Source organism: Mastigoproctus giganteus, chromosome 4, assembly GCF_048544385.1.
Source record: "Mastigoproctus giganteus isolate SK-2022 chromosome 4, ASM4854438v1, whole genome shotgun sequence".
NCBI lineage: Eukaryota > Metazoa > Arthropoda > Arachnida > Uropygi > Thelyphonidae > Mastigoproctus > Mastigoproctus giganteus.
In genome coordinates this window covers 167028138-167043988 of record NC_143578.1, presented here as the reverse complement: position 1 = coordinate 167043988, position 15851 = coordinate 167028138, and the positions used below count along the sequence as shown (strand labels likewise).

Sequence of the window (15851 nt, the reverse complement as noted above, 5' to 3'; positions counted from 1 at the left end):
GGTCATTGTCATTGAGCATACGCTCTATGACTCGTCCCCTTCCGTTGATGTTAGCACTACCCCACAGTGTGTTATGTCCATTCATATCCCCGAGAAGTAAGAAAGGGGGAGGCAACTGCGTTAGAAGATCATCAAGGTCTGCCTGGGAGATGTCTGTCCCAGGTGGCAAATAGATAGAGCACACAGTTAATAAAAATCCCACCGTAAGGCGAATTGCAACAGCCTCAATGCTTGTTGTAATTAGTAAGGGCTGCACTGGGGACTGGTTACCCACAAGGATAGCCTCTCCCCCATGTACAGAGCCACCCGCAATTCTATCCTTACGAAAAATTGGGGTGTTATGCATCGTGGGATCGTCATTTGCCTTTAGGTATGTCTCCTGCAAGCAAAAGCAAACTGGCTCGTGCTTTTGCAGGAGGGCCTTGATGTCATCAATGTTTCGCCGGAATCCACGACAATTCCATTGTAGGAATTTAGCCATTATTTTGGCTTGGTGGGTCCATCAGGCGGTTTCCGAGGTGCTGAGGGCTTACTTTTATCAGGCTTGGATTTGTCCTTTTTGGGGAAGAATGAACGCTGTCCCGTGTCCATTTCATCCTCCGCGAAGAGTTCCAAGACTGACTCTTCGGGTACCTCCTTCTGCTCCACATTCATCTTTTCTTGGGTACTGGGGGGGGACTTCCCCTTTCTTATTCTTTTCTTTCATAATTGTCTTTGTTACTTGTGGAGCATTAGGAGGTACCGATATAGGAGTGGCAGCTGATGGGTCCTTTTGTGCAGGTTTTTGAGAACTTAAGAGATACCGCGCGATGGGAGTGAAAGACTCCTTTGGAGGAATGGTCATGTCCGTCTGAGTTCCGACGGAACATCTCCCTGCTACCTTCTGGGCGTAGGTAGGTCTGTTGGTATTCAGGGGTTTCACTGATTTCCTTGCCTCCTGGTATGATATGTTAAGCTCTGTCTTCAGCCTTTGAATCTCTTTTTCTTCTTTCCACCTCTGGCATGCTCGTGAGTAGGCCGGGTGTTCGCCTTCACAGTTAATACAGGTGGGTTTTGCGGCTGAACATGCTGTTGTTTCGTGGTCCTTTGCACCACACCGGGCGCATGCAAGGACTCCACGGCAGGCCATTTGAGAATGTCCATACTTCTGACATTTAAAACACCGTAATGGGTTCGGAATGTATGGACGTACTGGACAGTTGATGTATCCAGCTTTAATCTCATCAGGAGGTTTGGGAGAGTTAAAAGTCAGGATAACACTCCTGGTTTTAAGAATTTTCCCATCCCTTCGCGCAGTGATTCTCTTGACTGCAGTAACACCCTGTGGTTTTAATTCGGAGCAGATTTCCTCCTCGGTGACGTCGACAAGGTCCCACTCTAAAATGACACCTCTTGATGAATTTAGTGTTCTGTGTGGTGTCACTGTTACGGGTATTCCTCCGATTGATGTTACTCGGAGTAGATGTTCAGACTGCCTGTCATTTTTTGTTTCAATCAAGAGGTCCCCGGAACGGAGCCTCTTAACTGATTTGGGTGAACCTGCTAACCCGTCTAACCCTTTTTGAATAAAAAAGGGCGACATTTTACCAATTGGTGTTTCATTGGTGGAATGCATAATTAAGAACCTTGGGACAGGCCCTGATGGTAATTCGGTTCGCTGCCTTTTTTTTAGGAATAATGCTATCTGTCTCCTTTTCATTGATTTCAGATAGGGACCGGGTTGGGGCCCCTGAAGAATTTAGTTTATCAGGATTCATAGAGATTTTTATATGGTTCAGTGCCCGGGCTCCCCACCCACCACGGAGCCCAAAGGGACGCCCACTACCCGGCATGCAATAAATGCGCTCGGGAGGGGGGCCCCAGAGCTACCCAGACACTATACCCGCACCGCCGCCAGCCTGAATCCTGTCCCTCGGACCATGAGGGTAGAGGCGTGGCATTGTCACGGTTGACACTTGCAGGCGAGCCTACTAGCCGATTGATCCTAGCCGGGCCTTCCAGGACCACCCGTCTTGTCGAAGCAGGGGCCAAAGTGGTGTATTGGAGCTGGGCCCCTCAGCCACCAGGATCCCCCTTTCCGAATTTCCACGGGTTGCAGCGCACGGCAAACACGCCGGATTCCATTGATGTAAGCCCGGAACCTAGGCTGCTTCAATATAAAGACTGTGGATTGGAGAATTCCTGAAAGCGCCCAATGCAGTCCTGAGAGCAGTGTGCTGGATAACATCTGGACGTTGTAAACTAGTGCTCCTGGCATAAACTGGAGAGCAATAATCTAACCGTGAACGGATTTAAGTTCTATAGAGATGCAGTAGAGTATACCAATCAGCGCCCCATAACATAGCCGAGACGATCGCAGTATATATGTAGATGCTTTAGACAAGTATGTCTAAATTTATAAATATATAGACTTTGAACTGGATAAGTTCTATAACCGCCTATAGCAATCCTCAGGGCAGAATGTGAATAGGTGAATAGGGGCAATCCGAACCAGCACGCTCTCGTTGAGAGGCAACTACTTCGAAGTCTTAGTATATATTCATGAAAGTTTAGTTTTCTATCTAATGTAAAGCCTAAGAAGGAGAAATTTTAAACAACAGGCAGAGCAATTTTGTTTAAGTATAAGACCGGTTCAGGATGAAGACCACGCATTTTACAGAAGTGTATAGCAGCTGAATTTTTCTCAGATATTCTATATCCATTATTTTTAGTCCATAATTCTATATTGTTTATGGATAATTAGAACTGTCGAATCGTGTTCATGCTTTGTGATTGAAATGAAATGGAAAGATCATCTGGTAGGTTGGTTGGTTGTAGGGTTTTATTGGCGCAATAGCAACTAAGGCTATAATGCGCCAAAACCAGGTGATATATATAAAAAATTTAAAATTTCACTGACCTAATTACTTAGGTCACCATGTCCAGATATACAATAACAAAGGGATAAAATGTAGAAAACAAATTAATAAAGAAATAACAATAACATATAAATTTCAAATACGATTAAAAACCTTTATTGATTTAAAAAAGCTAAAAACAGCAGACACATTGCCATTGTCGAATAAAATCTGACTGAGTGTATCCGACTCAGTCACAAGATTAAAAGCGGTAAAACGGATATTGCTAAAATCTGGACAATCAATTAGAATGTGTCTGATTGATAAAATTGTGCCACAGGACTCGCACACAGGAGGGTCATTAGCCCTCAGCAAAAACGAATGAGTTAAATGACTATGTCCTATGCGGGTCCGGGCAAGAACAACTTCCTCCTTACGATTCCTGCGCAGACTAGACTGCCACGGTTCAATTACAGGCTTTCTACGATATAATTTATTGGTAGTCTGTGTATTCCACGAATCCTACCATTGGGAGTGCATCTTTTGGTGTATTATTTGCCAGCAGTCTGTATAGGGGACTGACAGGCAGCGATTATTATTGGGAATTGCTGATTGGCTGCGGTGCCAGCCAAATCATTTCCTCTAATCCCAATGTGGCTAGGAATCCAGCAGAAGAGGATATCATATTCACGTTCATGGAGAAAGTGAATCTTCTGCTGAATGCAAGAGAGAACAGGATGGGAATTATATCTCACAGATATTAAACCCTGTAACACGCTGAGAGAATCGGAATATAAAATGTACAGTTGGTATTGGCATTTACTAATGTGATCCAAGGCTATCTCTACGGCGTGCAGCACTGCAGTAAATATGCTGCAATCAGAAGGAATCTACTCCAATGTAGTGGTTGTTGTTGTTGTTGTTGTTATTGTTATTTTTGGCGCAAGGGCTGCTTAGACCATATTGCGCCTATCAGTGATATGAAAGTTATCAATGGTGACTGTTATGGAAACAGTCAGAGACGATCATATAGTTTTATTCGTTTAAGAAAACAGAATAACTCCAAGGGATTAGCATCGTTGCCTATGATGTGAGAGAGTTTTAGAGGTTCTTTTAGATTTGGAAGGAAGCTGAATGAACATTGCCGAGCATGTTTGTACAGAGTGCATTCAACAAGAATGTGCTTCATTGTTAGCTGACAGTTGCATTGAGAACACTGTGGAGGATCATTTCCTGTAAGGAGAAATAGGTGAGTAAACTGGCTGTGGCCGATTCGTGCTCTGGTTAAGATGACTTCTTCCTTTCTGTTAGTACGAAAACTAGAGGTCCATAACTGTGGTTCTGATTTTATTTCCAATAGCTTATTACCCGTTTGAGCTTGCCATAGAAGTGTCCATTGTTCCTTACATGTCCTTCGTATCATAGGTTTGTAATCAACATATGGAACACAAAAGCCTGAAGATAATGGGTTAGATGGATGTTTTGCAGCATGGTCTGCGCATTCGTTTCCTGGGATCCCAGTGTGACCTGGGATCCAGCAGAAGATGACTACTTGTTGGCGTTCCTGAATAAGAATCATCTTACTTCTTATGGTTTGTATTAAAGGATTGGTTGGTGAGGAGATGTTTTGTAGGGCTACTAGTGTACTCTGCGAGTCGGTATATATTATACTTTTTTTAATGGAGCAATGAATAATATTTTCTAGGGCAAGTTTAATGGCGAATAACTCAGCTGTATAACTGCTGCATTCAGTAGGCAGAGATACAGAGATGGTGTTAAAAGGGAAAACTGCTGCAGCACCTACTCCACTATCAGACTTTGATCCATCTGTGTATATTTTCATGAAATGCGGATAATTTTGTGTGTGAGAAGTATGAAGTTGTCGCACGTTAATATTTGCAAGGGAATCTTTTCCCCAGTTCAGGAAGTAATTGTCACAGGATGGATTAACCCAGGACCATGGGGGAACTGAAGTGTTTGGATCTTGGAGGACTTTTTCAAGGTGCACATTCCAGCTTTCAGATAGAGCCTGCAATCTGATGCCAGTAGGTTGGACTGCTCTGGGTTTATTTCTGTAGAACATTTTAAACTGTGGATCACTAAGTATTGGCCAAATTGGATGGGTAGGCATGCTTTGAATTTTAGCGGCATAATTCAAAAGTAACATCTTCCTTCTGAGGCAGAGTGGAATTTCATGGGCTTCGGCGTAGAGACTTTGTACTGGCGATGTTCTATAAGCACCTGTAGCAATCCTAAGGGCAGAATGTTGAACAGGAGCAAGCCGTACTAGCACACTCTCCCTAGCAGAGTCATACACCGGGGCTCCATAATCAAGACGAGATCTAATTAGAGTTCTATACAGGTGAAGTAAGGTGTAACGGTCAGCACCCCATGTTGTAGAAGAAAGAACTCTGAGAATGTTCATTTTTTTCTGGCAGGTTGTCCGGAGATATTTGATATGTTCTAAAAAATTAAGTTTCCTATCAAAAATTAGACCGAGGAGGCGAATGCTACTCATAACTGAGATAGGATGATTTGTTAGGTGTAGCTCTGGGTCAGGATGCATCCCTCGTTTGTTACAAAAGTGAATGGCACTCGATTTTTGATGAGATAGTCTGTAACCATTCTGTGTCATCCATAGTTCAATATTGTTTAGTGAGATTTGTAGTTGCCTTTCAATGAAGTTCATATTCGGCGAACTGCAGGAAACAGTCAGATCATCAGCATAGAGATATGAGTTCACAGTCTTGGGAATACATTTGGTAATATGATTTATTCTCAATGCAAATAAAGTAGCACTGAGAACTGAGCCCTGTGGTACTCCTTGCTCTTGTATATAGATTTGTGAGAAGACTTCTCTATAGCGAACTTGAAAAGATCTATACTGAAGGAAGTTTTGTATGTAGCATGGTAAGTGACCTCTCAGGTCAAGGGAATGAAGATCTTTTAAGATACCAAAACGCCAGGTGGTGTCAAAGGCCTTCTCTATGTCAAGGCAGACCATGACAAGATGTTCATTTCGTATAAATGCATTCCTGATATTTGTTTCAGCTTTAACCATAAGATCTAGGGATGAGCGATTTTTTCTGAAACCAAACTGGTTATCAGAGATTAGATGTTTTGAATCCAGATACCATGTTAATCGGCGGTGTATAATTTTTTCTAATGTTTTACTCAAACAACTGGTAAGAGAGATGGGTCTATAATTGTGAGGGATAGAATGATCTTTGCCTGGTTTGGGAATTGCCACTACATAGGAGTGATGCCAGCGAGTGGGGTATGAATGTTCAATGAATATACGGTTGTAAAAGGTCAGCAGCAATGACAGTGATTTATTGTCTAAGTGTTGAAGCATTATGTAATATAGTCCGTCTGGACCAGCAGCACTGTTCTTTGAGGAATATATAGCTTTTTGAAGTTCAATCATAGTAAGTGTCTGATTGTATGGTAGAGAAGCAGCGGTTTTGAAGTTAAGTTTTGATTTTTCGGCTGAGGCTTTGATCTTCTGAAATGACGGATCATACGAGTTCGAGGCAGACAACTGGGAGAATATTGTCCCTAGAGTATTCGCAATTTCTGCAGGACTAGAGAGCTCCTGTCCATTCCAGTTGAATATTGGCGAGGATAATGGAGGAAATTTGCCATTTAGCTGTCTTATTTTTTTCCATATTGTTCTTACATCAGTATTTTTATTTACTGAAGTCGCAAATCGGATCCAAGAGTTTTTTTTAGCTTCCTTTCTGATGTGTCGGGCTTTGGCTCTTAGTTTCTTATAATTTATAAGGTTGTTGGTAGTAGGGTATTTGCGAAATATATTCCACGCTCGGTTTTTTTCTTTTTTGGCATTCTTACATTCATCGTTCCACCAATAATTTATGGGTCTGTAGGTGACTGATTGTGATTGTGGGATGGCAATGGATGCAGCTGCTAGAATTTCTTTGGTGATATGATCAGTGGCTGTGTCAATTGGGAAGGATTCAATGATCTGTTTATCAAATGAAACATGAGAGGTATACTTGGCCCAATCTGCCTTGGTAAATTTCCATTTTATTTGGTTTTTTGCAGTTGAAGAGCGTGATGTTTGGATCTTACAGATTAATGGGTAGTGGTCACTGTTTAGTGGATCATCTAGAGCTGTCCACTCAATATTAGGAAAGAGGATCGGAGAGCATATTGATAGATCTATTGCAGACACTGTTCCTGTTGGGAGATGGATGTAAGTGGGTGAACCAGTATTTAGGATGGTTAAGTTTTGTCTGTCAATGAGCATTTCAATGAGTTGCCCTCGTCCATCTGCATTGGGAGAACCCCACAATGGATGGTGTCCATTGAAGTCGCCCAATAAACAGAAAGGGGTTGGCAACTGCATTATAAGATTTTCAAGTTCGTGAATAGTACACGGATGATTGGGTGGTAGATAGATCGAAACAAGAGTCAGAGTGATGCCAATTGCTATTCGGGTAGCAACGGCTTCTATAGAGGTTTGTAAAGAAATGCGTCTGCATGGGACTCGCGAATCTATGAGTATGGCTACTCCACCACGAGCATTATTTGCAATAGGTCTATCTTGTCTGAAAAGAGTATAGTTTTTTATCAAAGGAGATACCTGAGGAGTCAGATATGTCTCCTGTAGGCAGATGCCCACTGGTTTATGCTGCTTAATTATGTCGTATATGTCATCAATGTTGCTCCTAAAGCCTCTACAATTCCATTGGACAACGTTGTTCATTATTTCAATTTAGATGAAGGAACTGAATCTGACTGCTTTTTGGAAGTCTGTTTGGCACGGTCAATTTTAATCCTTTCTCTTTTTGAGAAAACCGGTCTTTGGTCTATTTCATCCTCTGGATGGATCTCCAGAATGGTTTCGGTATCATCTTGATTGGAAATTTCATTAGTATCCATAAGGGAGGAGTCAAATGTCTGTTTTCGATTAGAATCTGCGTTATCTGCTTGGACGGATCTTACGGGATCTGCACCGGCAGAAGGTGGTATCGTGACTGGTGTATTGTTAGCTCTAGTAGAAATCTGTTGCTTTGAAGGTTGAGGTGCAGAACTGAGTAGGGAACGAGCCCATTCTGAAATAGAGGTATTTGGAGGTATTGATGTATCAGTCTGCACCGATTAGTGATTGATTGGTTTTTAGGAGCATTAGCAACTAAGGCCATATTGCTCCAGGATATGCGGTGGTCATTCCTTGACCTTTCCGCATCCTCCGTATTTGGTGGTGACGGGCTCGAACCCCGGTCTAATCAAGAAGCGTGTGCTGTGCACTGTGCTCCTTCCCACCTGGCTACGGAGGCGCCTAGTCTGCACCGATACTGAATGAAACTTTTTAGCGGCTTCAGCATACGTGCGTCTAGGTGTGATTAGTTGTATTTGCTTTCTGGCTTCTGGGAATGAAACTTTCTTTTCTATTTTATATTTCTGAATTTTTTTCTCATATTTCCATTGTTCACAGTTTTTAGAAAAGGCTGGATGGTTACCTTTACAATTGGCGCAGAGTGGAGCCTGGGCTTTACAGTCAGCCTGGGAATGATCTTTTGAACCACAGTTAGGACATACGGGGTCTCCTCGACAGACTGTTTGTGAGTGTCCGAATTTCTGACACTTGTAACATCTTATTGGGTTCGGGATATATGGGCGAATGCGACAATGCAAATACCCTGCTTTTACGGATGAAGGTAAATTAGGTGAGCTGAATGTCAAAATTATGCTACGAGTTGGAAGGAGTTCTCCATCTTTTTTCATCATAATTCGTTTTGCCTGTGTGACTTTCTGGTCCTGCAGTTCCTGAACAATTTCTTCTTCTGATACATTCATCAGGTCCCATTCAGAAATAACACCTTTGGATGAATTAAGAGTGGCATGTGGGGACACTTTAACTGAAACTCCACCAAATGAGGTGAGTCTGAGTAGAGACTCAGAGTGTTTTGAGTTGGTGGTCTCAACAAGCAGGTCGCCAGATTTCAGTCGTCGTACCATTTTAGGGGAGCCAGCTACGCTCTCAAGACATTTTTGAATGAGGAATGGTGATAAACTACCCAACGATTGGTTAGTTAGCGAATGCAGAATCAGAAAACTTGGGTTTTCCATTCGGGGAGCATCCGTCCTCAGTCTCTTTGGATTGGATAAGTCATTATCGGGTATGTGCAAATCTAGTGTATTTGGATTTGCAGTCCTAATCGGTGGAAAATTGTCACAGTCCATGTTTTGCTCCTTTTGGCCCTGGGGGTTGGTTTTACCACCCAGATTTCCGGCCCCGCCACGGGGAGGCAGGAGCAGTGCCACAAGGTGACCAAGCGGCTAAGTTAGTTAGTTAGTACTATTAGAAATAAAAAACAGAAAGGTAACTTTCCTTTCTGGGCCTTTGCCTACTTCTTCTAGTGCAAAAGAGCTACACTAATTAATAAATAAAGAAAACGGTTGTTGAAACAAAATATAATCTATCACTTGAAGGCTCTTTAGAGATAACGCTTTGAGATACGCAAAGAAATCGCTTGGTCACGGAACGCTTGGCACCCGGGGCCAATGTAGTGGTGTCAGTAAAGACAGCAGCAGATCCCACATATGATTCAGACTTCGAACAGGGTGTGTAAACTGGCGCGAAGTCAGAATGTTCAGCTCGGTGTGCTGAATAAATGGGATGGTAGACAGATGACGGAGGGTTGGTTGGATTGGATATTTTACTGGCGCATCAGCTTCTATGGCTATAATGCGCCTAACTTATGATTTATGGCTTATTCAATGATGTCTTTTGTTATGATTTTTATATGAAATTATAGTAGTTAATCCGTTTGAGAAACTGGAAGACTTCGGATATATTAGATTTATCTGACAATATTGTTCGTAATGAAAATGTGTCCATTCCTTTTAAGGATTTAAAGGTAATCTGACGCTGTCGTGTAAATTTAGGACAGTCAAGTAGAATATGTTGGATAGTTTGCACTGTGTGGCACTCAGAGCACTGCGGCGGAGATTCTCCTCGGAGTAGGTAGGAGTGGGTAACATTGGTGTGTCCTATTCTTAATCTGTTAAGTATAACTTCTTCTTGTCTGTTGGTTCTTGTAACAGCGGTTTTATCTGTAAAATTTGTTACCAGTCTGTTCCTGCCATTTTAGTTGCCACTGTTTTTCGCCACTATTTCTAATTGTAATTTTATGGTCCAGGTATGGTATTTTTATGCTATTGTTGATTGGGCTTTCTGCTTGTTTTGCTGCTTGGTCTGTCTGTGATGACGGAGGGTCCGACTTTCCCAATTTCTAAGGGACCAGTCACATACTGGAAAAAGAGCATGCAAGGGTGAAAGGGGTTGCTTTGGTGTTTGGGCAACCTTGTCTACCTTCATATATTAAGTTCATTGAGTAGCTCTTGGAGACGAATACCAAAAGGACGATTGGCACTCTTACGGGTATCGTACAAATTTTCCCATCGTGGCTCAAAAACGAATGGCCACGTTGGATGGTCTGGCAGGGATTTAAGTTTTAAAGCGTACTTTAAAGGCAACTGCTTACGTCGAAGCGATAACGGTGGTTCGTTTGCTTCGACGTATAAACTCTGGACAGGAGATGTTCGAAATGCTCCAGTAGCGATACGTAGAGCCTGATGATGGACAGGGTCCAGCCATCGAAGGGCACTGTCTCTGGCTGAAGAATATACTTGGGACCCATAATCTAATTTGGATCGCACAAGTGCACGGTAAACCCGTAGAAGGGTGCATCGGTCTGCACCCCAAGATAAAGAGGAGAGCGAGCGGAGCATATTAAGGCCTCTTGTGCACTTTTTGCGGAGTTGACGAATATGATCCAAAAAGGTCAGTTTTTTATCGAATATGAGTCCCAAGAATTTTGTGTTCGCTGCTACTGGAATAGCATTTTGTCCGAGCCTTAATTCAGGTTCAGGATGAAGATTACGCTTGCGACAAAAGTGTACGCAAACTGTCTTCTCCGGCGAGAACCTGAAGCCATTAGCAAGTGCCCAGGAATTCAGACTATCAATGGCTTTCTGCAGTTGTCTTTCAATAACCCTCATGTTGCACGACTGACAAAAAATGCTAAAGTCATCAACATAGAGGGCGCTGTTTACAGTTGGAGGAAACTGTTCTGTGAAGGAATTTATTTTGATATCGAAAAGCGTGACACTTAATATTGATCCTTGTGGTACTCCCTCCTCTTGGCTAAAGGAACGAGAGTGAGGATCCCACACGAACTTGGAAAGATCGATTGGCTAAAAAGTTTTTAATAAAAATGGGGAGTCGTCCCCTAAGACCAAGGCTATGCAGATCTTTTAAGATGCCAATTCTCCATGTTGTGTCATACGCTTTTTCCATGTCATTAGGAAGATCAATGGGCAGGCAGTTGCTTGTAGATTTCCATGATCAGAAAGATATCTCAAAAACAGTGAATAAATTTGGTTTCCAGTTTTAAAATTCTTATTCTCACTTTTACAAAAATTGCCATAACACAAATCTCTTACCATTTTCTTTGGGCCTAAATAGTTATTGATGAAAATTAAATTCATCCACCAGTTCTTGTAGCATGCATTTACGAGTGGGTCCACGGTATCATGAAAAAGTGGGCCTGATCCAATCAAGGGAGCTAGAAATACTGTGAGTACGATTATCATCTGCGTCGGCTGTAATCTGAAGAAAGGTAAATTCTTATTAAAAGACTATCATTAGTAATGGCACTTTCATTTTACATTAATGAAATAATGAATTTATCTCATCATATCTAGAGTACAACAAATACAATCGTGACTAGCGAAGTTTCTCCTGCCCACATCGGGTGTAAAACACTTGTGTTCGGATTCTAGCGATCATGAGAGCAATTTTTTATGGGCCTATTTCACAACATTGGCTGAGTAATTCAGTCTCAGGCGATAGTGGCCTGGTTTTTTTTCCCACAGAAACTCGGAATTTTCAACTAACAGACAGAAAATCGATCACAGGACGTACTCAATTTACAAACATATTACATACGGCGCAATACGACCCTAGTCGCTGATGCACCTAAACCTATACAACAAACAAATACAACATATTCCACATGATTCAAAATTATGCGCAAAACTTTAAACGTTGGTGTATATTTTAGAGGACATTATATCTATCCATAGTTTTACTTTGCTCTGTACTGTTCCATTAAAACTGTATGGTTCAGTTTAAGATTCCTCCGAGAGACGAGTTTCTTCTACTGATTATTATATTTTCAAAGTTGTCTCTTCAATGGCAGTACCATTCACAGACTAATGGATCGATGTGGATCATTATGAGAGTGATGTACCTGGGCAGGATGTTCTCTCGTTATAGTAGCATCATAGGACAGAATAAAACGCGAAGGGGGACAATTGGTCAGATATTCTATGGTACTTCAACACAGAAGGAAATCTTTCGGGGATACTTAATGGCAAACACTTGCAGAAGATTGAAGCTTAGCCAAAATGAAATTAAGGCTTACCGTCATGGACATTAAGAGGTTCTCTCTGGGTTCTTTGTCATTGCTTTGGAATCCTTTTGATGACCGCATTTTGTCATTGGAACCCGAGTGGCAAGATGTGGTCATCCCCAAATTTTAATATACTCAACTAAAAAGACTGGTATCTTATAATAAACAAAATATTTTGCCACCTGATAGCCAACTGACCTCTATGTAATAATATGTTCATAAATTGCGCGTGTTTTTATTGAACGAAAAAAAAAAACATTTTCCGGTAAGAAACCTTGCTATTTACGTTAAGACCGGCTAACACAGACACGAAATCAAAAATGCCATTAAACATTCCTCTCATCACTGATAGCATTCGAGCCCGAGCCTTTTAAACCCGGTGTGGGAGGACGGTGATTATAACCACTCTACTAACCATTCAGACTTTTACTTATATACAGCTAGTTAGTACAATAGGGTGATAATTATTAGGGTTCGAGAGATCATTATATGATTTGAGTTTAGTTTTATTTGATTTGATTTTTTATGGCGTAAAAATGCAAGCTTACAATGCGCCATGACAAAGTTAAAATTCAAAAAAGATGAGGTGTTGGGTAACCTTTAAAAAGGTTATCTCGGAAAATAGTCATATATATATAATATTAAGGATAATAGAAAATTATTAGAAAAAGTAAATCAATCCAATAATAATACCATCATGGTCCTAAGAAAACACAAAAAAAAAAATTATTATCGCTTTTTACCGACAATAATGTTTTTTTTTTTTTTTTTTTTTTTTGCGTTTTCTTAGATCCCTGATGATATTATTATTGGATTGATTTACTTTTTCTAATAATTTTCTATTATCCTTAATATTCTATAGACATTATGGGTGTATTGCATGATTGCTTGCAACTGCATTGACTCATAAATATTAGTTACAGTTACTGTCGTTTTAACTTTCTTTCCTTTTTATCACTAATATAATTATATATATATATATATATATATATATAGTTGAATATTTCATGAGCTGTTGTTCTTTTCGTGTTTATTGGCACATTGAGAACTGAGATCACAATGCCGAAGTTCATAGTTCATGTGTTATTTTATGTTTTCTGTATGGAAAATATATTTCGCATGTACAGGGTGTTCGTTAAATAAACTGATAATAATAATAATAATAATAATGTATGGAGGTTAAATATTTTCTATGGTTATATGTATTATATCATTACTTACAGTAGATGGAATTTAAAGTGGGTTTTCTGGAGTATAAAAATCGCAGAAATCCTTTCTTCATGGGATCAAATATTAGCGGAAAAATTGCGAAGATATCTGATAAATGTGCATTAAACTTCTATCACGTGCATTCATGTGACAGAATTTGAAAAGCGTCGAAACCAGGAATTTAAAAATACATGTTCAGCGTCACCTAAAATATCTTCGAGGATGATGTTTTGGTTTCCTTTATATAATGAGTTAGTTATAGAGGTTTCTGTAAGTTAAGCAATCTAAAACATTCAATTCTAGACGAATGGTAATGTGCACGCTCGATGTAGGAAAGTAAGTAGTAGGAAACTGTTATGGGGAGTTTAATGCTGGGAGTTTAATAATGCGCCTATTCATGTATTATATAAATATCAGAAATTTTTAATCTGTGACAGAAAAAAAATCTGAAATCAGAATTGATTAAAAACTCCAGTTTGCCTGAGGAAGTTAAAAAATTCTGGTTCGTGGTTTCTACTAGTAAGTCTCCTGATTGCAGCCTCTTAACCGTCTTGTGAGATCCTGCAATACCCTCCAGATGTTTTTGAATGACAAAGAGAGACAATTTACTCGTAGGCTGACTAGTAAGTGAGTGTATGATTAAGAACGATGGGCAAGGTTGCTCCATCCGATCAGTCTTTTGTCTCTTTGAATTATTGTTCTCAATATCCTGATCTGTGTTTGCCATGTTTTCTCCTTTTAGCCCTTGGCAAGAAGATTTATCTGTCAAGATTTCGGGCCGCGCAACAGGGAAGCAGGAGTAGTGCTGCTAGGAGGCCAAGCGGTTAAAATATTAGTTTCTTAGTGACCTAGAATTATGGATAAAGAAAGAAAGCTGGGTTTGCTTTCTGTGTTCTAACTTGTGCCGTTTCAAGTATAGAACGGTTTTGAAAATAAGACTTTAGAGAAATGTATGAACTTAAAACTAATTTTAATCGCTTTTGAAGACCACTCTATAAATCGCAGAAATATCGCTTGGCACCCGGGGACAGTAAGAAACTGCAGTACAAGCAAAGAGGGGAAGAGATTTAAAATTTAACTGAATATTCGATGACTCAATATTGATATTCGAATATTTACCTGAATATTCGATGAATTATATATCTAGGAATACTGAAACGTTTCTTCAAATTTATTACTGAGTCCACAACCACATAGCTGACCAGCAATCCCCTAAAAGAGAGAGGTATATGCCAATGAAAATATTTGTTTAATCAATAGCAATTAAAAATGTAAAGTACTGTTAAAATTATTTAAGACAAACTATTTTTATAACTTTTTCATATGCACTGCTGAGAACACCGCTATCAGAATTTACAAAGACTGAGTAACGGTTGTTACCTACCGTATGAACTAAGCTACTAATGTGGTATTTGAATTCCGTTTGTCCATCGGAGAAGAATGTCAGAATGTTTACACTTTTCCACACTTTTTGTAATCCCACATGAAAGATAATAATGTAATCGGAAACAATCCAAACTCTGAGGACCTCCGATTACATTACCAATGCGACTTCTAGAAAATGATTTCCAGCAGTGTTTCCACGCAGAGCAGAAGGGTTGGAGTTCTTGTTTAAAGTCAGGAGAGTTGTTGTTGTTGGTTTTAACGGCACATAGGCTACTTGGGCCATATTGTGTCTTTCTAATGGTGGATATGAAATAATAACTATAATTTATGATATATTGCTATCCGGTTTAGGAAAGTAAATAGTTCTTTTTTTATTAGGATCATCTCCCAGAATCTGAGTTAAATTTATTGATGTCTGCATTTTAGTAATTGATTTGAAAGTGGGGACAGTCCACTAACAAATGGCGAATGGTCAGTTGTACTTGACATGATGTACATTGGGAAGCGCTGTCATTAGTTAATAGGTACAGGTGAGTATGCCCAATCCCGAGCCTTTCTAAAATTGTTTCTTTTCTTCTCATCTGCTTTTCTGGAAGCTGGAGGGCCACAGCTTTGGTTCTGGTTTTATTTGGTATAATTTGTTTCCTGGATAACCTCTCCAGATTAGTGACCAGCTATTGTAACATGCTTTACGGATAATATGTTTACAGGGTGTTTCAGTTAAACGTTTCAGAACTTGTAAGAGGGGTAGGGTACATCCTGACAACTCGAAATCATATAGCAATGTGGGGTCGGAAATGCTTTCCTGAAGCGGTGTTGTACACAGAAGCACCATAAAAAGAAAAGAGACCGTAAGTGAGAAATCGTTTTAATAATACGTGAAAAGAAGCAAAAGGTACATGGATTAAAGTAAGTGTTCGAAGTTTCTTCAACCTCGTATTGCTTTCGCACAGTGGTACCTTGGAAAATGTGC

General features: G+C 40.3%; 1 protein-coding gene across 1 annotated transcript in view; it reads right to left on the bottom strand.

Annotated features, from left to right (window-relative positions):
- Positions 1-15851, bottom strand: part of LOC150087175 (nose resistant to fluoxetine protein 6-like) — a 472773-nt gene that overhangs the window by 348245 nt on the left and 108677 nt on the right. The window contains exons 8-9 of the mRNA XM_090373004.1: positions 14612-14704; positions 11313-11478 (exon numbers count right to left, since the gene is read on the bottom strand). Coding sequence (XP_090229130.1) covers positions 11313-11478; positions 14612-14704 — 259 coding nt within the window. The remainder of the gene's footprint in view (positions 1-11312; positions 11479-14611; positions 14705-15851) is intronic.